The 17,590-nt window shown below is 36.3% G+C and overlaps 1 protein-coding gene across 1 annotated transcript; it reads left to right on the forward strand.

Moving 5' to 3' along the window:
* The first annotated feature begins 14,624 nt into the window (after positions 1 to 14,624).
* On the forward strand, positions 14,625 to 17,361 carry LOC110850519 (zinc finger MYM-type protein 1). The gene is made up of 3 exons (XM_022097955.1): positions 14,625 to 14,793; positions 14,857 to 15,003; positions 15,095 to 17,361. The coding sequence occupies exons 1-3, from the start codon at positions 14,625 to 14,627 to the stop codon at positions 17,359 to 17,361; spliced, it is 2,583 nt and encodes an 860-aa protein (XP_021953647.1).
* The last annotated feature ends 229 nt before the right edge of the window (positions 17,362 to 17,590 follow it).

The following is a 17,590-nucleotide window of genomic DNA, read 5'->3' on the forward strand; positions in this document are numbered from 1 at the left end:
AAGTTTCTTGAATTATTTCGCTAATCAACTAGAAATTGTGTTAAAATTACGCTCTATTTTTTCGATTATTGGGCACATGAGGAGTTCAATAGCTGTCGTGGTACGAAGGGCGAGCTAACACAGACTTCTCAAGTATCCGGGGGAAATCATACCTAGTTTTAACCATCTAATACGGGCATACCCATAATTAAGGACTAGATATTTAACAATCCAGTGAAGAGCTCATTCGGCGGTTAGCCGGACAACCTATCGCTATGCCGACCCGCCTATGCTTTAAAACGATATCTACATTTTTCGCGGCCAACGCATACCTTACCGAAATGCCATTAAAATACTACCCAAAATCGAGAAAATTTTCAATGGAAAAGATTACAAAGACGAATCTGACAAAATACTTGCCCTGGCTTATTTCCGTGTTCTTCTTCTTCTGTTTCATCAGCATGGGTTGTTCAACATATATGATGGTCCGCCAAATTGTGAAACCAAACCCAGAAATTACGATAAAAAATATCTTCCTCGCCATTATGCTGAACGGTTCGGGTATCTTGGTTATGGGAATTGTGCATTATTCGATAACGAAAGAACCGGAATCTACAAATAGGACTAATTTGTTGCTCCGATTTCGTGATATGATGTTCCCAGAAGATGGTTAGTTGTTTAAAAAAAATTCAATAAATTTTTTTAGATAGCTCAAAAGTTGGGTAAAAATTTTGTTACCCGAATTTCGAACAACTTTGTTTACATACCTCTGTAGATTTGGATAGTCCATCGACATATCCAATATGGATGACGAGGACGGGGCAATACGACAAATTTGGGATAGCCGCGGCTACTTTGTTCTACCCGGTTCCGATATTACCCCTATTCGCTACTGTCTTTGGGTTACTGGCAAACTTGGACGTGTATCAACACGTACTGTACGACATCCTCCCTTCAAATGTGTATGGCCATCTCTGGACGCAAATCGTGATCAAATTCTTCTCAGGAATCCTGATATATTCTGGCTTTGCTGAAAGTGCTCGACTCCTTGGTAATGCTGGAATAATATCGATAATTTTTGTCGAGTTGATGGGTAGAATTGTAAAACGATTGGCAAGTTGGGATATCGGAGTAGCAGGGTAAGTTGAGAAATGTTGCAGCAATAAGAGGTTCCTATTTCAGCTATGAATTATACTTTCAGGGGGGAAGAGAGACTGGGCGCCATACAGAAAATGTATCACACGTACAACCAGTTGCGAATCGTTGAAGTCACAATCCACGAAATTGAGGCGGCTGAGGCATTTCTAATAATTGAGGGTGGAATCTGGCTTTGTGCTGGATGTCTGTTCGCATGCTTGCGACTATATGATATTCTACCGTTTGAGTTTTACATCTTGTACCCCTTCATCACTATAGCAGCGATTGGGGTTTCCCAACTGCTTCTCTCATCATTGAAGATAATTGACGAAAATTCGTCCATGGCCTTGGTCAAGTGGAAGGAACAGTTGGGCGGCATGGAAAATGTTGGCATCGAGAAGAAATACCTGCGTCGAAAGTTCAAGGCTTTAAGGCCGATGAGGTTTATTGCTGGGATAGGTGGGAGTACATTCTTCATCATAGATAAATCAACCACGCCCTACTTTCTGAGAAGTATTTTGGATAATTTGATTAATTTGTTTGCATGGTTGCCAGAATTGGGGACGAGTAAAATACAGTTTATGGATTGATTAGAATATATCGATTTAACATGTTAAGTAATTTCGGGCAATGTGCGTTTTAGTATGCAAGAAATTTAGTTAAATTTTTCGTTTTGTTAAAATTTTTGTACATATGTATGCATTGCTAATTCTAAGCTTAAATCGTACTAAAGTATGAACGGTGTAGAATCTACACAGATACACTACCTGAGAATTTCAGCAGTCTGAAGTGTGGTTTATTGCAAATTAGAATTCACTGTTGGCATGACATTTCTCATTTGGCAAAAGGTGCATTACGCACGTCATTGTTTTATGTAATTACCGCAGACTAGCTGACAACTACACCACTAGTGAACTCTTGGGTATTTTGGACCTTATGCCTATTTTAGCTGTCACTGAATACGCTTTTTGGATAATAATTAGTACATTTTTTAACCTTAACTAAGTGAATACTATTGAAAGTTGTTTAAAGTTTGCACAATATGTTCAATTTCTAAAATTCACCAAAATTTACAGATTGTATGATTGATTTAAAGATTGTAGAAATTTTAATTTTCGATGCTTTTTTTGATACTGACAATGCGAAGCCGTAAAGTGGTATGTTCGACATTGAACGGGACAAACTTTATTTTGTAGTCAAATTAATATTATTGGACACATGTTTCGTCATTTTCGATAATGGTAAGTATTTGTGAAGAAATTTGACCCCAAAGTTTAAAAAAATGGTCGTTTTCTCCATGCGAGTTCAAGCGTTCTCTCGCTCCGCCAACCAACGACCATTTTTTGCAACTTTGGGGTCAAATTTCTGGATAAATACTGAGCATTATCGAAAATGACGAAACATGTGTCCAATAATATTAAGTGGACTACTAAATAAAGTTTGTCCCGTTCAATTTCGAGCGTACCACTTCACATTGTGAGATAGGATTTGTTAATTTTTTTTACCAAATGCCTAATAATCTACACGTCCCCAGAGACACATTTATATGTGTTTCTATTAATGGTTATATGTTCCATTAATTATGGGGTAGAAGTAACAGACATTTTTAAAAATTCTTCGTCACAAATTATGTTTTTGTTTATTTTTTGTCACTTAAAAAACTCTATAAGTGGTCCATTACCAACAAGCCCAAATTTATAATTTTTATTGGTATATATAAAAAATAAACCGTTTCGAGTAGATTGCAAAATCATTTGATTGAAATAATTTTACTCTTTCCGAATACAAAAATCTTTTGGTTAATTAGAAATTCAAAGTAATTAATTGGGAAATCAGAATCATATAATTTATTAGGATAATTGCAACTGCTGCAAATATTAGTAGACGTTGATATAGATCGTAGATATATGGCAATCTTAGTCATGGGTTTAGGTAATTAAATGTTTTCGATAGTGTTACGCAATTCTTGGTCAATAAGGAAATAATTATCTTTACCACTTGGACAACAAGACCATAAAATGGGCAGTGATTAGAGGTGTTGGGTAAATATAACACAGTTTCAGGCTGTCTAAATATTATTATGTAATTCAAGATAACCGAAATTGAGAACTCGTTTAGTTATTAATTATGTAAATACGTACTCGTGAAATGGAAATGAAAATATTATAAATTATTATGTAAGACAAAAGTCATTTTTGCTCATGCCAATTTGTTTTATTCTATCAAGGTAGATTTAGTAAATATATAACAATTTCCCACTCAAAATTTTTTTCGGCTACCCAATATTCGGCAAATTCCGCCCTCAAGTTTGCACCTCATACTTCAAGCAAAACCCAATATTCCCGACATCTGGTGATGGTTCAAATAACACCGATGGATCGAAACCTGGAACTACGGGACTGACATCGCATTGGCAAGTCCCACTATTTACATGGCTGGGTTCTGCAAACCACGCGCACACGAAAAGATCACCACTCTTTGGCCTAAGACCGATGCAAGAGGCAGCACCTTTTTTGATAATTTACTTATTAAAATCTCCAGTTATTTAGTAGATTAAATCTATGTATTTGTTCATTTAACTATTGCTAAAAAATCGCAAAAGATCTTACATTTAAAAAAAATGCAAGATTTTTTATAGCGGATTTAACAATAATTACTTGTACTATTGCATACTTGTCGCAAACTCTGGATCAATTATAGGAGGAAATAGTTCCATCTCGTCAAAGTTGACATTGATCAGGAACGGTTTCCAGGTGGAGCGTAAATTGGAGGGAACATTGAAACATCGCGGCTGATCTCCATTAACAGCGATCCAGTCGGTATCACAAGTCGATGGTGGCACGTCGCTGGATATCATGGAGAAGGGCGAACTGCCTGGAAACCCGTCTTCAGAAGTGCATCGTTTCCACTGTGCAAAAAATTAAGTAAACATTAGATTAAAGATGCAGATTGATTATAATCCACATATTCTTGATTACCGGAAAATATTCGTATTGTTTCACAACTATTTTCAAAAATATTCGAGTAAAATCTGAATAATCTCAGAACTCGACTACCTTTAACTACTTTTAATAATATTATCCCTAAATAAGTAAAGATACTAACACTTATCTCCTTCCAATCCTCCACTTTTTGACTATGGACACAAATCGTGTACTGTTGACTATTTTGTTGTTGTTTTGGATAATCGAATGATGTGACGACTCCGGTACTGGTGTTGTAATTTTGCAGGCAGTATGTTGGAACTTTAATATAATGAACAGTAAATAAATGAATTTTACAAAATGTTTCAAAATAAATTCTTCAGTTACCAAGATCTGGTGAAGAACATGGGATCGGCGTCACCTCAATGTTATAATATCCGAACGGAGACGTTGTGGAAAATTTAGGTGTAATTTCAATTGTATCGCAATTGTCCCCAAAGCTGAGATACACTACAGATACATAAATGCAAAATTAATATTTGGAAATTTCACAATATTAATATTTCTGTATTACTATGCTTCCCAGTTAGATCCCCGCACGTGGAGAAACCATCATTAACCGTGACCGAGTTACGGACTGTAAGCCTATCGGTGTCGCAGTCACCAGCTGAGTTTGCGGATGACGACGTATAGCTGGGGAAGTCGAGACGAATCTGACAAAATCCTGGATTCTAAAAAAACATTTCGGTCAGGATTATTTCAAAATTACCGCAAAAAAAGTAGTGAAACAACCTTCTTGATAAGAAATGTGCATGACGACCACATATATGCTGGAAAAAGCACTGTCCGACCATACCCGTCAACTGCGACCTTGTTTTCACCATAGAAGCATGATTGTTGGTACTCCCATTGCCCCGAAACCAAAGTTATGGTGATTAGAGTAACAATAAGAAAGGTGGTAAACTAAATAGCAAATTGAATAATGTTATATACAAATTTTGAAATTTTATAATAAATAGAAATTACCTTTGAAAAGTGAAGAATTTTCATTTTGGTCAGAGTGTGGAATACCTACCTTATCTAAAAATATTTATAATGCATTTGAATGGCCCACGTTCTCTTTTTATTCAATCCAGCAGGAATTTCGGCAATTAATATTGGTCTCCTCAAATTAGCGGAATGATTGCGGTGAGATTATAAAAAAGTTAACATGTAAGATCCAAATTTAGATAACTAATACCGTATTATATTTATATTTAGTTGATAACATTTTATTTATATAAGAATCGAAATGTTAGTCGAAATAATTAATTAAATTTAACACCTAACGGGCACCAAATTGATTGAAGAGAGTAGATTATAATTCTTGTCGGCGGCTCATATTTTAATGTAAATTATTCGCATATAATTAACTGGATTTTTATTGCCTAGTCTCAGGTGCATAAAAGTTGTATGGCATTTACAAGGTCAAACATTAGCGTGCTTATTGACTTGGGGCTAAATGTAATAAATGTGGATAATCTGATTCCAGAACAAATTTAAGAAATAAAGTTTCAGAGAATCTAAATCTTTGTTTATTACGTGTGGTAATTATTATTAATTTTATGTGTATGGATGCCGAGACCGGCTTCATTGAGGAAGGCGTATTTATCAGTAACCCCTCGACAAGATTCACTAAATTGGGCGTATTTCATATTAATCTTTGAGTTATGTAGACACCTACATAGTATCTAATAACATATTAACTATGTATGTAAGAAAAATATAGCGGGATTCGCTATATTATGTAATAAATTCAAACGCTGTATTACTATTTATTATCAATTTAACGTGCATTTTATATGCAGTACGTATTTCGTCAACAGATGAGGTGTCATAAGCCCCGTATATTTACTGCACCACAGTCGTAAAATATAATCAGGATTTGATTTTAGTATGGTGAGATATCTAATTTGACACAATTTCCGACGCGTATGGATCCATGTACACGGCACCATAACTACTTTCTGATGCCCAACAAGAATCTTGACGTAATTGGAGGTGAGCGAAATCTGTCAGGAGGAAAGCAGATGGCTTGCAGAAATTAACCTACTGATTCCCCATTAACATCAAATAATTTGTAAATGTGTATCTTTTACGTGTATGCATTTTTATCTCATTTTATGTAGTAACCTTCCCCAAGTAGAATTATAATTGGGTGGTGATGTGTCCAGACGTATACGATGAAGACGATGCCCTTCATCTATGTGGTAGCCCATGGGGCATCTAGATCTGTGGTAGTGCGGAGGCCCCCCCCCCCACCCACTCTCCCCTCCTTAATAGAATAACGATTTGGTTTTGTTTAAACACTTTATCGCGCTATAAGTTATTGTATTATGATATCCGATATAACAAAAATGTTCTATTTTTAACGTGACCAGTTAGCAACTACCTGCCACTGATAAATTACCATTTGTTAATTACACAATTAATTAATTAATTACAAGTACAACTATAGTTGTACTTGTATAGGTATTATGCACCTATAGGTACATCATAGCTATACCTCCAAATGTGATCGACACACACAGATAAGCATATACATATTAGTAAATTTTAGTAATCAGTAATAAATTGATAAATGTTTTTGTTATTAATCAAACAATTCAATAATACAATGTTGACGATCAAAGTAAACTATTAAATTAACAATTATACATTTTTCTCAATTTCGCCACGTCGCCATTAGATAGACCATTCTATTGTCTCACAATGAGTGACCCATCCTGTAAAAATATCTTATAATCAGTTTGCCCAATATAAATCTACTGAAAATAACGACCATAAAAAGGCTTATACCCTTTTTCTCATAGTGGGATTGCCAATCCTTGAAAAATCGTAAGATCCATAGTGCATGACCGAGGAAAAATCATACGGGACGCCAAAGGTTAGGGAACCCCTATATATGTCATAAGCGTGTTCCTCTGTTTCCCAAAAAGCAAATTTTTGCATGTAATTAGATAACCCTTCATACATATATACGAGACGAAGTAATGCGAATATTTTTCGCATATTCTGATAAATTCCAAGGGCATATTGATTATCATTCCATACAATGAATTGTTTGCTACGTTACTCCTACCCTCGTTAGTATAATTAGCAATAGTGAAACACAAAAACCTAACAATATTGTCAAATCATTTAAATGAAAGGTTTTAAAATAAATAAATTAAACTTATAAGCCATTTAAACAATGTTCAATGTCCTATTAACTTTTTGAATTTACTACTATTTCTTTTATAAACAAAAAAAGTGTAAAACTTTACTTACTCCCCCTTTGAATTTCGTTGCGGTACACATTGATATAATTGTTACGATCTGGACGAGTTTGCTCATGATTGAATCCCATGGCGTGGATATTTTCGTGTATTATCATTCCCTTTGTGACACATCCAGGATCTTGGAGATTTATAATTTGCCAGCCACCCTCTGGAATTTTGATTTTATATTTTGATTTTACTTTCTAACTCAACGACTCATATTTATGCAAATAAAATTTACTCACGTCTTCCAATCCCAGTCGAATAACATCCCGTCCCAGCCCGACCTTTCTGAATATAAACGTAATCCCCCCTTGGCCTAGATCCCACCGCCCATTTCAAAATTGGTATGCAAATTTTGGTACTAATTTCATACAAGGCGCCCTCAATGAGTCTCACTTGTTCAGGACCTTAACAAAAATATTAAATAAATAATTTCAAATCTGACTTATTTCTCAATTAAAATAAAATAAAATGATACTCCATTGCGACGAAAGTTGGACGATATATCCATTTCTCCACCGCGAATAACTCCATGGATTTCCAGACGAAACACCAACATTGGAATCGGAGTCGTTGGTGAGGCAGGCACCCACAATACCAGTCGGATTCAATTGGCGTTCTGTCAATTAAAATTATATTTAGCGGAATTTCATCAATTTTACAAATAAATACTAAATATGTATATTTAAATTTAGAATACTTAACCTAAGACGGCAAGGTTAACTGTAGGTGGTCCAATTGGCACAGGACCGAGAGTAGCCGACGCAACAAGGCCAGCATGGCACGTTGAAATATATTCGCCCACAACAAAAGAAAACACAAGAGAAAAAATTTGCAACATTTTTTAGAATTTATTTAGAAATGTAAGGAAACTTGTATTCTATGGTAGGTACATTATAATTAAAGCCAATTTTGCGATTTTACAAAATCGATAAGTGGCCGATCCTGCAATGCCTAATACATTGAAATTTCAAATATGAATTACTTTTTTATTTTCGAACCGATTTTCAAAATTCCGACTGTTTTGGTAACCTACGACCCAGAGCTAAAATACATATTCCCAGATTTTGAAATTTCTGCCCCACCCACTTACAATGGAGGTCACAAGGTCAGAAAAATTTGCATTTTTCGCAACTTATGAACATAATGCCATGACAATATTCGCCTGTAAATTTTTGTCAATTTTTGCAAACGTTGTTCCTAGCCGTTAAATGGTCGGCCTAATATTAAATTAGGTCATAGTGGGTGTGGCCAGGGGGTGTAACAGAGGCGAAATTAGGCGAATATGAATATTCCTCTACCTATTTTTGAACGTAAGGCTAATATAATCTGGGTATTTTATTTATTTGCACTGTGACGTTTGCCGTTATGGATAAGTGGTCACCCCCCAAGTGGGTGTGGTCAACAGCGCTTTTGGCCTGGGTTAATCAAAGCATGGCTTGAGACATATCATTTTTCTCAGCTCGCCCTAGCCATGGCGGTCGTGTATATAAAATTCAAAAAACCACACCCACAGTGGGTGTGGTCCAGGGGCCACCGTCATGTTCTCACTAAAGCATGCCATGTGGCATATCATTCTTCTCAACTCGGCTTAGCCAGGACAATGGTGTACACAGAATTAAAAAACCACACCCCCAGTGGGTGTGGTCCAGGGGCCACCGTCATGTTCTCACCAAAGCATGCCATATGGCACATCATTCTTCTCAACTGTGCCAACATTTTTTTCTGAAAAGTTAAAAGCTATGGGTCGAATTCAATATAAGATAGGCAATGCTTAAGAACGAGTAATTTGCTTAAGCAAATATTTTTCGTATTCAATATTTGTCGCTTAGGCAAAATTCTAAGCAAGTGCTGAGCAAAATTTTTAGGACTTTTCGTATTCAATATGCACAAATTCCTAAATTATTTGCCTAAAGTTATTCCAGCTCAGAGGTGGAATAAGGATTTGCGTAACTACAATTTACCTCGGAACATCGTCTAATTTTGTAAAAATGTCTTTTCCATTATTTTTTTTGAACAATGAACAAAATTCGTTTGTTCATTATTTATTTATTAGTTTGGCGTGTTTTATTTTTTTCCTCGAAAACTGCAAAACCTATCATGCATGGGTAATAGGTCATTTTAGTCACAATTAAATTTCTATAAGGGGGTGTGGGTTTTTGGGTCGAATTTGAGACTTCTTTGAAAAACGACGAAGCCCCCCCGATCTGACCACACCAGTTATCTGCATGGTAGGTCGAAAAAATTGCAAATTAATATGGTTGCAAAATTTTTTGATGGTCGATGGTCGGAAAATTGCCGATCTAGCTTGACCATACCCTCCCCCAAAAACAAAAATAAGTTATACCAAAGTGATGTGCCCACCCACTAGGTACATTTTAATGCAAAAAAGAATTTCAACAGAAATTTTGGGTAAATTTGACACTATCCAATGCCATGGAGACAACCATTAACCATATTTTTCATTTTCCCAATTTTCAATTTCTCAATTTCGGTGTGGGTGACGCACTAGGATAACCAGTAGCAGCCAATAATGACCTCTGTAAGAAATTTCAAGCTCACAGGATAATTTTAGAAAATTTGTGTCACCCGATTGAGTACCTCTGGTGAAAAATGCTGATTTCACTTCACAATCTTTCATTATAAACAATTATGGACGTACGTGCCAAATTTCAGCCACCTGGGACAACATTTCAAAACCAGTGTGGGTCACTCCAAAGCACACTGGTACGGAACACTGAACTCCTTGGCCAAAAATCATGTTTATATATCAACATACCAATAATTGTTAAATGTACATTGGTAATAGATGAACAATTATAGAAAGTTTCAACTGGATTGCTCTACTGGGAAGAAAGTTGTGAATGTTTCAACTTTCGTTTTAACATTAGGTTAAATAGCGGTAACTTCAAGTTGAAAGTCCTGTCTTATCCTTTGCCACTTCTTGGAACCCAATAAATATTTTTAATCCTCCAGACATCTATTTCAAAACCTGCTGCGACCAGCTGCGACTTTTGCATATTAATGGAGAAATCAGTCTTTCTATTAGTACGTCTCTGATGGATGTGGAAAGTATTTAATTGACTCCAACTATAAATGCACTTGTTATTAAAATTTGAAAAAATCGTCAGTGTAAGCTAATGTTGTGGAGAAGAACTGGTAAACATTTTACTTTGATATCTCTTGAATTAGGTAAATGGCAAACATTATTTCGCAAGCCGGAATTCATTAAGAGACGTGTCATCTTTGATCGCATCCCCTGGCTTGAGTATTGAGGATACAAAGTTGCTTCCATTATGAAAAATCAAGCCCTTGGTAAGGGCTTTCCAACGATACCCCATTTGATAGGGTTCGTCATCATATATTTTTTACCTTTTGACCACACCCCCTGACCTGAGGAGTGGCTGCACGGTCATAACCTGTACAAAATTAATAGAGCTCTACCAGATCTTTCAAATCACACCCCTTTTGATTAGTTCGGGCGTAAAATAAATTTGGTGCGTGACCACACCCCCAGGTGGGTGTGGTCTGAAATACGAATTCAAGCTTAAACACAGCATTAAAACCTCCTATTTTCAATACTGGAAACCGGATATGAAAAAGTTGAATGGTTTGCGGTCCAGACGTTATGGACAAAAAATGTTGTAGTCCGTACCCCTTTGCAAAGGGTCCCTCCGGGTGAAATTTTTTCCAATTTCCCTTCATATATGTTAAGTAGAACGAATTTGTACCTTCATTCAGGCTAAAATACCAAAAATTTCGAATATACTGCACCAAACTTTAAAAAACCAAAGAGTCACCCTTTGGTTTTAAAAATCCAATGACCCCCACCGGTCAACCACTCAACCGATTTGATTCATCTTCGAACTTGATCCGTACTTTCACCTTATCAACATATTATGGTGAAAATTTCAACCTGATCGGATAAGTTTGAAGAGAGTTATCGATAGACGGACAGACAGACAGACATGACGGTTACATAAGCCCTGACTCGGGCTAAGAAAGTGCGATTAGGTGACGGTCAACAAATTTTGATCGAATTTTCACGAGGTCAGTAACCTAGCGCACTCAAGGGTGCTTATGCATTTGATCAGACTTTGCATAACTTTAGGAATGCTTAACTTTAGGCATGCCTAAATTGGCAATTTATTGAATACCAAATTTTGCTAAGCAAAAACCTTGCTAAGCATATACTTATCTACGCAAATGCTTATTCTTCCTTATATTGAATTCGACCCTATGTGTATACATTATATGTATACATAGATGGGTGTGGTCTTTCTCGAAATCTGCCGTCATTGGCACGGGCTTTTCTGTCTGAACCTAAAATATACGTCGCATGTCATAGTTCCCTGAAATATAAGAGAATGCGCCGATAACCACTCTCAACTGGGGGTGTGTTTTTTAGATATTATATATTCTGAATCTACCCGCCGAGACCTTTCCAACGATACCCCATTTATGGGGCTACGTGAGACCTGGCCTGCCGACCTTTCGACCCCAAATCAAGGTCACGCAGGTCGAATTCGGCCTTGAGGGTAATTTAAACATTGCCCAGAATAGTATTACCTGTAACATATCAAAAATTCAGCGAAATCCCATACCGTATCATTTCCCCATGCTTTGTGTGCCATGTCCTTAGATGGAAATGTTGTGACGCACGTTCACTGCTGACAAGGAATATAAATCACATGACAGATCCTAGCAATTTTAGAAAATCCGCCTATAACCACAATAACAATAACCAATAACAGGCAATAGGCAATAGCCACACCCCATTGGCGACCCCAAAGGTCTTTATGACAACTTAGCAAGCTTTGTCTATCCAAGAAACATTAACAAGGGAATTTTATTTCAAAATTTTGAATTAAGCGACGAACACTGGATTCTTAAAATTTAAGAAATTTCTGCATTTTTAAATTTTTAATATTGAATCAAGGTTTACCAGGTCAAAATTTGAAAATATACATTGTAGACAATTGCCTGGGTATTCCAGAATATGTATGAATTTGAAAATCAGTAAAGAATTGCATAAGTTATAGATATTTCAATACTTGTCTGCAAAATATGGCAATGTATACATGTAGCTTTTTACTTTTCAGAAAAAATTGTCTACGGTTTTAATATACGTACAGTAGGCACAGTTTAGAAGAATGATGTGCCATATGGCATGCTTTGGTGAGAACATGACGGTGGCCCCTGGACCACACCCACTGTGGGTGTGGTTTTTTGAATTTTATATACACGACCGCCATGGCTAGGGCGAGCTGAGAAAAATGATATGTCTCAAGCCATGCTTTGATTAACCCAGGCCAAAAGCGCTGTTGACCACACCCACTTGGGGGGTGACCACTTATCCATAACGGCAAACGTCACAGTGCAAATAAATAAAATACCCAGATTATATTAGCCTTACGTTCAAAAATAGGTAGAGGAATATTCATATTCGCCTAATTTCGCCTCTGTTACACCCCCTGGCCACACCCACTATGACCTAATTTAATATTAGGCCGACCATTTAACGGCTAGGAACAACGTTTGCAAAAATTGACAAAAATTTACAGGCGAATATTGTCATGGCATTATGTTCATAAGTTGCGAAAAATGCAAATTTTTCTGACCTTGTGACCTCCATTGTAAGTGGGTGGGGCAGAAATTTCAAAATCTGGGAATATGTATTTTAGCTCTGGGTCGTAGGTTACCAAAACAGTCGGAATTTTGAAAATCGGTTCGAAAATAAAAAAGTAATTCATATTTGAAATTTCAATGTATTAGGCATTGCAGGATCCGCCACTTAACCTTTTGCTAAGAATTGGCTTTAATTTTAATGTCCATACCATAGGTATCTTCCTAGCTGTGCATCATACCATCAATTCGGCTGGTATTTATATCCGTTATTTTTTATTGGACGCATGTATTTTTCCCGATCAATCGGACCCGACAAGTATGGAATTCAAGGGATTATGGAATTCTCTGAATTGCTAAATTCAGTTAATTTATGATTGATTGAACTTGATTTAATATATTAATTCGAAACAAATTTTTTACAATATTCCAGTTTTATTGCTCATTTCCATTTCGGTATTGTTAAGGTACAGTACTAATTCAATTTTATGTTAGTCATAAACATTTTATTTGTTTAAGCAATGAACAAGGTGTTAAGAATGACAGAGAAATGTGTAGTGTGCAGATCCGCATTTTACATAGTGTTAAGCAAATAAAGGCTGTGGGACGAGATGGTGGATGGATGAGGAGGTGGAAAATTGCAATGACTGAAGGTAATCGGCCCGGTAGTTCAATGGTAGAACACTTGCCGCGAATGCAAGAGACCCTGGTTTCAATTCTAGGTCGTGTCCATTATTTTTGGTCATTTGCATAATCCAGCCTCCACCACCATCGCCTATTTCCCACAAGGCTGCAATTTAAGTGAAAATATTTAATTCCTGATTCCGTTGGACAATTTATTTCCACAATCTTTGCCAAGTAAATATAATAATGTGTAATATAAAACTCGTAAGTTTGCCAATGAGAGGAAATCTCATCTCATCATGAGATAATATTGAGATTGGTGCTATTGTGAAATGGCACAACTATGTATCCAGCACAATAAAAATCAGATTTAATAGCAAATGGAATTTTTGTAGTAATTTTTATGAGCATTTAAGACAACATTTATTCATTATTTAGTGCTAATATGAATGTAAAATGAAATATCTCATACATAAAACAAACTTGCAGTTTGAGCCATTTGATATTCAAATGAGATTAAATTAGATAAGTTGACGTCTTGATCACCTCACTTTAGTTCCTTCTCACCTTACCGGATAATGATATGGGATGAGTCGGAATTTATTTCGTCATAAATATATCACCTCATCCTACATGGCGAGTCTAGTAATTCGCATAACAACATTATAAACAGGGGCGTACCGACTATGGAGAGAGGTGGAGAGTCACTCTCCAGCCGGACCGTGGGACCGGCCGTACCGAAGGTGGGTCCACACTAGATAAGATAGATATCAGTCAGTCGGTAGATATGTATTAATCGGCTGTTAAAATATGCAATATGTTTAAGTGCATAGGAAATAGCTCAAGAAATTCTTCACTTTGGTAGTATTGGCTTAATCTCAGACTGCCCTACTAAAGTTTCGCAATCACCGGGAACTGATCTCCACAAATGGTAAAACACAATTCCACATGTTTTCTTATTTACAATAGTTCTTTATTTCTCACGTTTTTGTATAATTCCAATCTTATTTTGCATAATTAAATAGCTAGAAATATGGGCCGACCAGGTGCAAATCTAAAACCGATTGCAGAGAAGAAAGAAATGGGTGGAGCCGAAAAAGAACGGAAGAGGAAGTTTCAGCAAGCTGAGGACAACAAAATGTCCGTGACGATGTCCAAATTTGTTAAACGAGCACCAATAAATCCTCCAAGCAGCTCGGATGGTATTATTTAGTTGGTGTAAAGTTTTTAATTATGAATTTAATTTAATTTAATTTATAAATTAGGCTCGTCTCTACAAAATGGAAATCAAATCCCAGAACGCTCGCCGTCATCTAATCGAGACGTCTTGCCAGTGCCGGTGGATATTTCAGAAAATTTTAAAGAAGATGACACTTATCCCAGTTTAGGCATGGAACAAACTGACGAAAAAGGCAATTAATTACATAAATCATTCCGTTTTTCTACGATTACGAGATAATTTTAAATAGTGCAATACAAATTTGAATGTCTTTGTTTTAATAGATAACAACTCTGTGTTATTTGATGAATCTCACCCCAGCACTTGGACCACACCTCTGTCACAATTGCAGAAATCAATATTACTGTCAAAACTTCCGGTACAGAAAATGTTGGATAATTTTCCCAAACGAGGACAACTTTCATTCAACCCAAGTCATTATATGAAAAAGGCGACCGGCACATCAGGAAGGGAATGGCTTGTTTATAGTGTTTCGACGAACAGTTTATTCTGTTTTTCATGCTCTGTTTTCACCGGTACGACTTCGACCTTGGCAAATTCTCCCTGGACGAATATTGGCATCAACAATGTGGGATTTACGGATTTTCCTCATCAGGCTCGAGCGATCAAACTCCACGAGGAATCCCAAGCCCATTTTCAATCAGTGATTTGCTGGAAGCAATACGAGAAATTACATTCTTCATCAAAATTAATTAACCAATCAGTCCAAGAAGCAACGCTGAATGAGATCAGTTTCTGGAAGCAGGTTCTACATAGTATGCTGGACGCAATTATTTTCCTTGCAAAAAATAATCTAGCATTCCGAGGAACATCGTCTAAACTTGATGACCATGACTGTGGGAACTTCCTCTCATTAATTAAGTTGTTAGGAAAATATTATCCCCCTCTGGCTCTTCATATCAGTCGCCTCAAGAAATCAAAAGTCAGCTACATGTCGCCCAGCATTCAGAACGAGTTTATTTATTTGTCCGCTGCAACTGTGAGAAAGGAAATTTTGCAAAATGTTAAGGAACGTGATTACTACTCGATTATGTTTGATGCTACGCAAGATGCATCTCGAAATGAACAAATTAGTCAAGTTTTGAGAACTGTCAAAATTAATGCTGGTGAATGCAAGATCGAAGAAAATTTCATTGATTTCATAAACTATGATGGAAAGTCCGGCCTACAATTAACAGAAATGATAATTCGGAAATTAGTAGAAGACGGATTGGATATACAGAACTGCAGGGGTCAAGTATATGACAATGGCTCAAATATGAGCGGTTTTTATCAAGGTGTGCAGGCAAGGTTTAAAGAAATTAACAAGAAAGCTATATTTATACCGTGTCCGGACCATTCATTAAACCGTGTAGGAGAAAGTTCTGCCAATAAGGTGCTTCCTGCTAAATTGCTACTTGGTCAAATACAATGTTTGTTCGTATTCTTTTCGGGATCTACATCAAGATGGTCAGTCCTAAAATCTCATATTAATAAATGTTTGAAAGGACATTCTAGTACTCGCTGGGCGTCCAAAGCAGAAGCTGTCTCCACTTTATTCGAAGAGTTTGAAGGAACATGCGAGGCTCTAATCGAATTAACCAACTCGGAAGAAGTTAATGCTCAGACAGTGGCTGATGCAAACTCGCAATTTGTCCGAATTTTTAATTTCAAATTCATTCTTGGCTTAACCATTTGGGACTTCATTCTATCAAGAATCCAGATTACAAATTTGGCATTGCAAGATAAGTCCATTACGCTGGAAATAGCAAGCAAGCATGTCAAAGGTTTGCTGAATTGGCTCAAGGATTTTAAACTGCAAGGGTTTGAGAAATCTGTCAGAATAACAGAAAAGAAAGCAGAAGATATTGGAATAACAAAAGATTCCGGTTTTCATTATCGACTAACAAGAGGAATTAGACCACTTCGTTTCCGTGATGTAGGTTCCCGTGAAACACACGGTGCAACACACCAAAACAATTTAGAGAAATTTGAATCAGATTTTTTTATTGCTTTAATTGACACCATGGTAGATCAATTTGGGCATCGTTTTGATTCCATATATGAGACTACAGAGGCCTTTAACTTTCTCTGGGGAATTTCGCTCAATCAAAATAATACAGAGTCAAATATTAAGGCAGTACAGGACCTCGCCAAGAAGTACGAGAATGACTTTGAGTTGTCAGTATTTTGTAAAGAGATATTATATTTAAAAAGTGCGATTACACCATTCATCGAAGACCGTTCTGTGGAGAAGATGTCAGCTATGGACATTTTAAATATTTTAACTATCAATGGGCTGCAGCAGCAATTCATAAATTGTCACACAGCATTAAGGATCTTCTTGACAATTCCAGTCACTACTGCCACAAATGAGCGCAGTTTTTCGAAAATGAAAATTATGAAAAATTATCTCAGGTCAACTATGGGTCAGCAGCGCCTTAGCGATTTATCTATTCTATCAATTGAACATGATATCGTGGAACGTCTCTCATTTGATGAAATAATCAATAACTTTTCCATTTCAAAATGTCGAAAAGTGAAAATTTGATTAAGTTAAATATCCAGGAAATCAGTTTCTTATGTCGGTATAAGTAGGATCAATTTTATTTTAGATAGGTCTTGTTTTTTTATATTCATTGCTTGTATTATTATTTATGAAATGAAATTAATAAATAAATTTTGATAAACAAAATAAAGTAAATATTTCTGTATGTGTTATATCTTTAGTAAATACCGCGCAACTATTAGTACGTGGATAAATATCTCTAAATCCCACT

This window comes from Folsomia candida, unplaced genomic scaffold, assembly GCF_002217175.1.
Source record: "Folsomia candida strain VU population unplaced genomic scaffold, ASM221717v1 Fcan01_Sc005, whole genome shotgun sequence".
NCBI classification, from domain to species: Eukaryota; Metazoa; Arthropoda; class Collembola; order Entomobryomorpha; family Isotomidae; genus Folsomia; species Folsomia candida.

Coding starts and splice junctions, on each gene's coding strand:
- LOC110850519 (XM_022097955.1), top strand. CDS start 14,625: ATGGGCCGACCAGGTGCAAATCTAAAACCGATTGCAGAGAAGAAAGAA. Junction 14,794..14,856: donor TCCTCCAAGCAGCTCGGATG/GTATTATTTAGT, acceptor TTTATAAATTAG/GCTCGTCTCTACAAAATGGA. Junction 15,004..15,094: donor GGAACAAACTGACGAAAAAG/GCAATTAATTAC, acceptor TTGTTTTAATAG/ATAACAACTCTGTGTTATTT.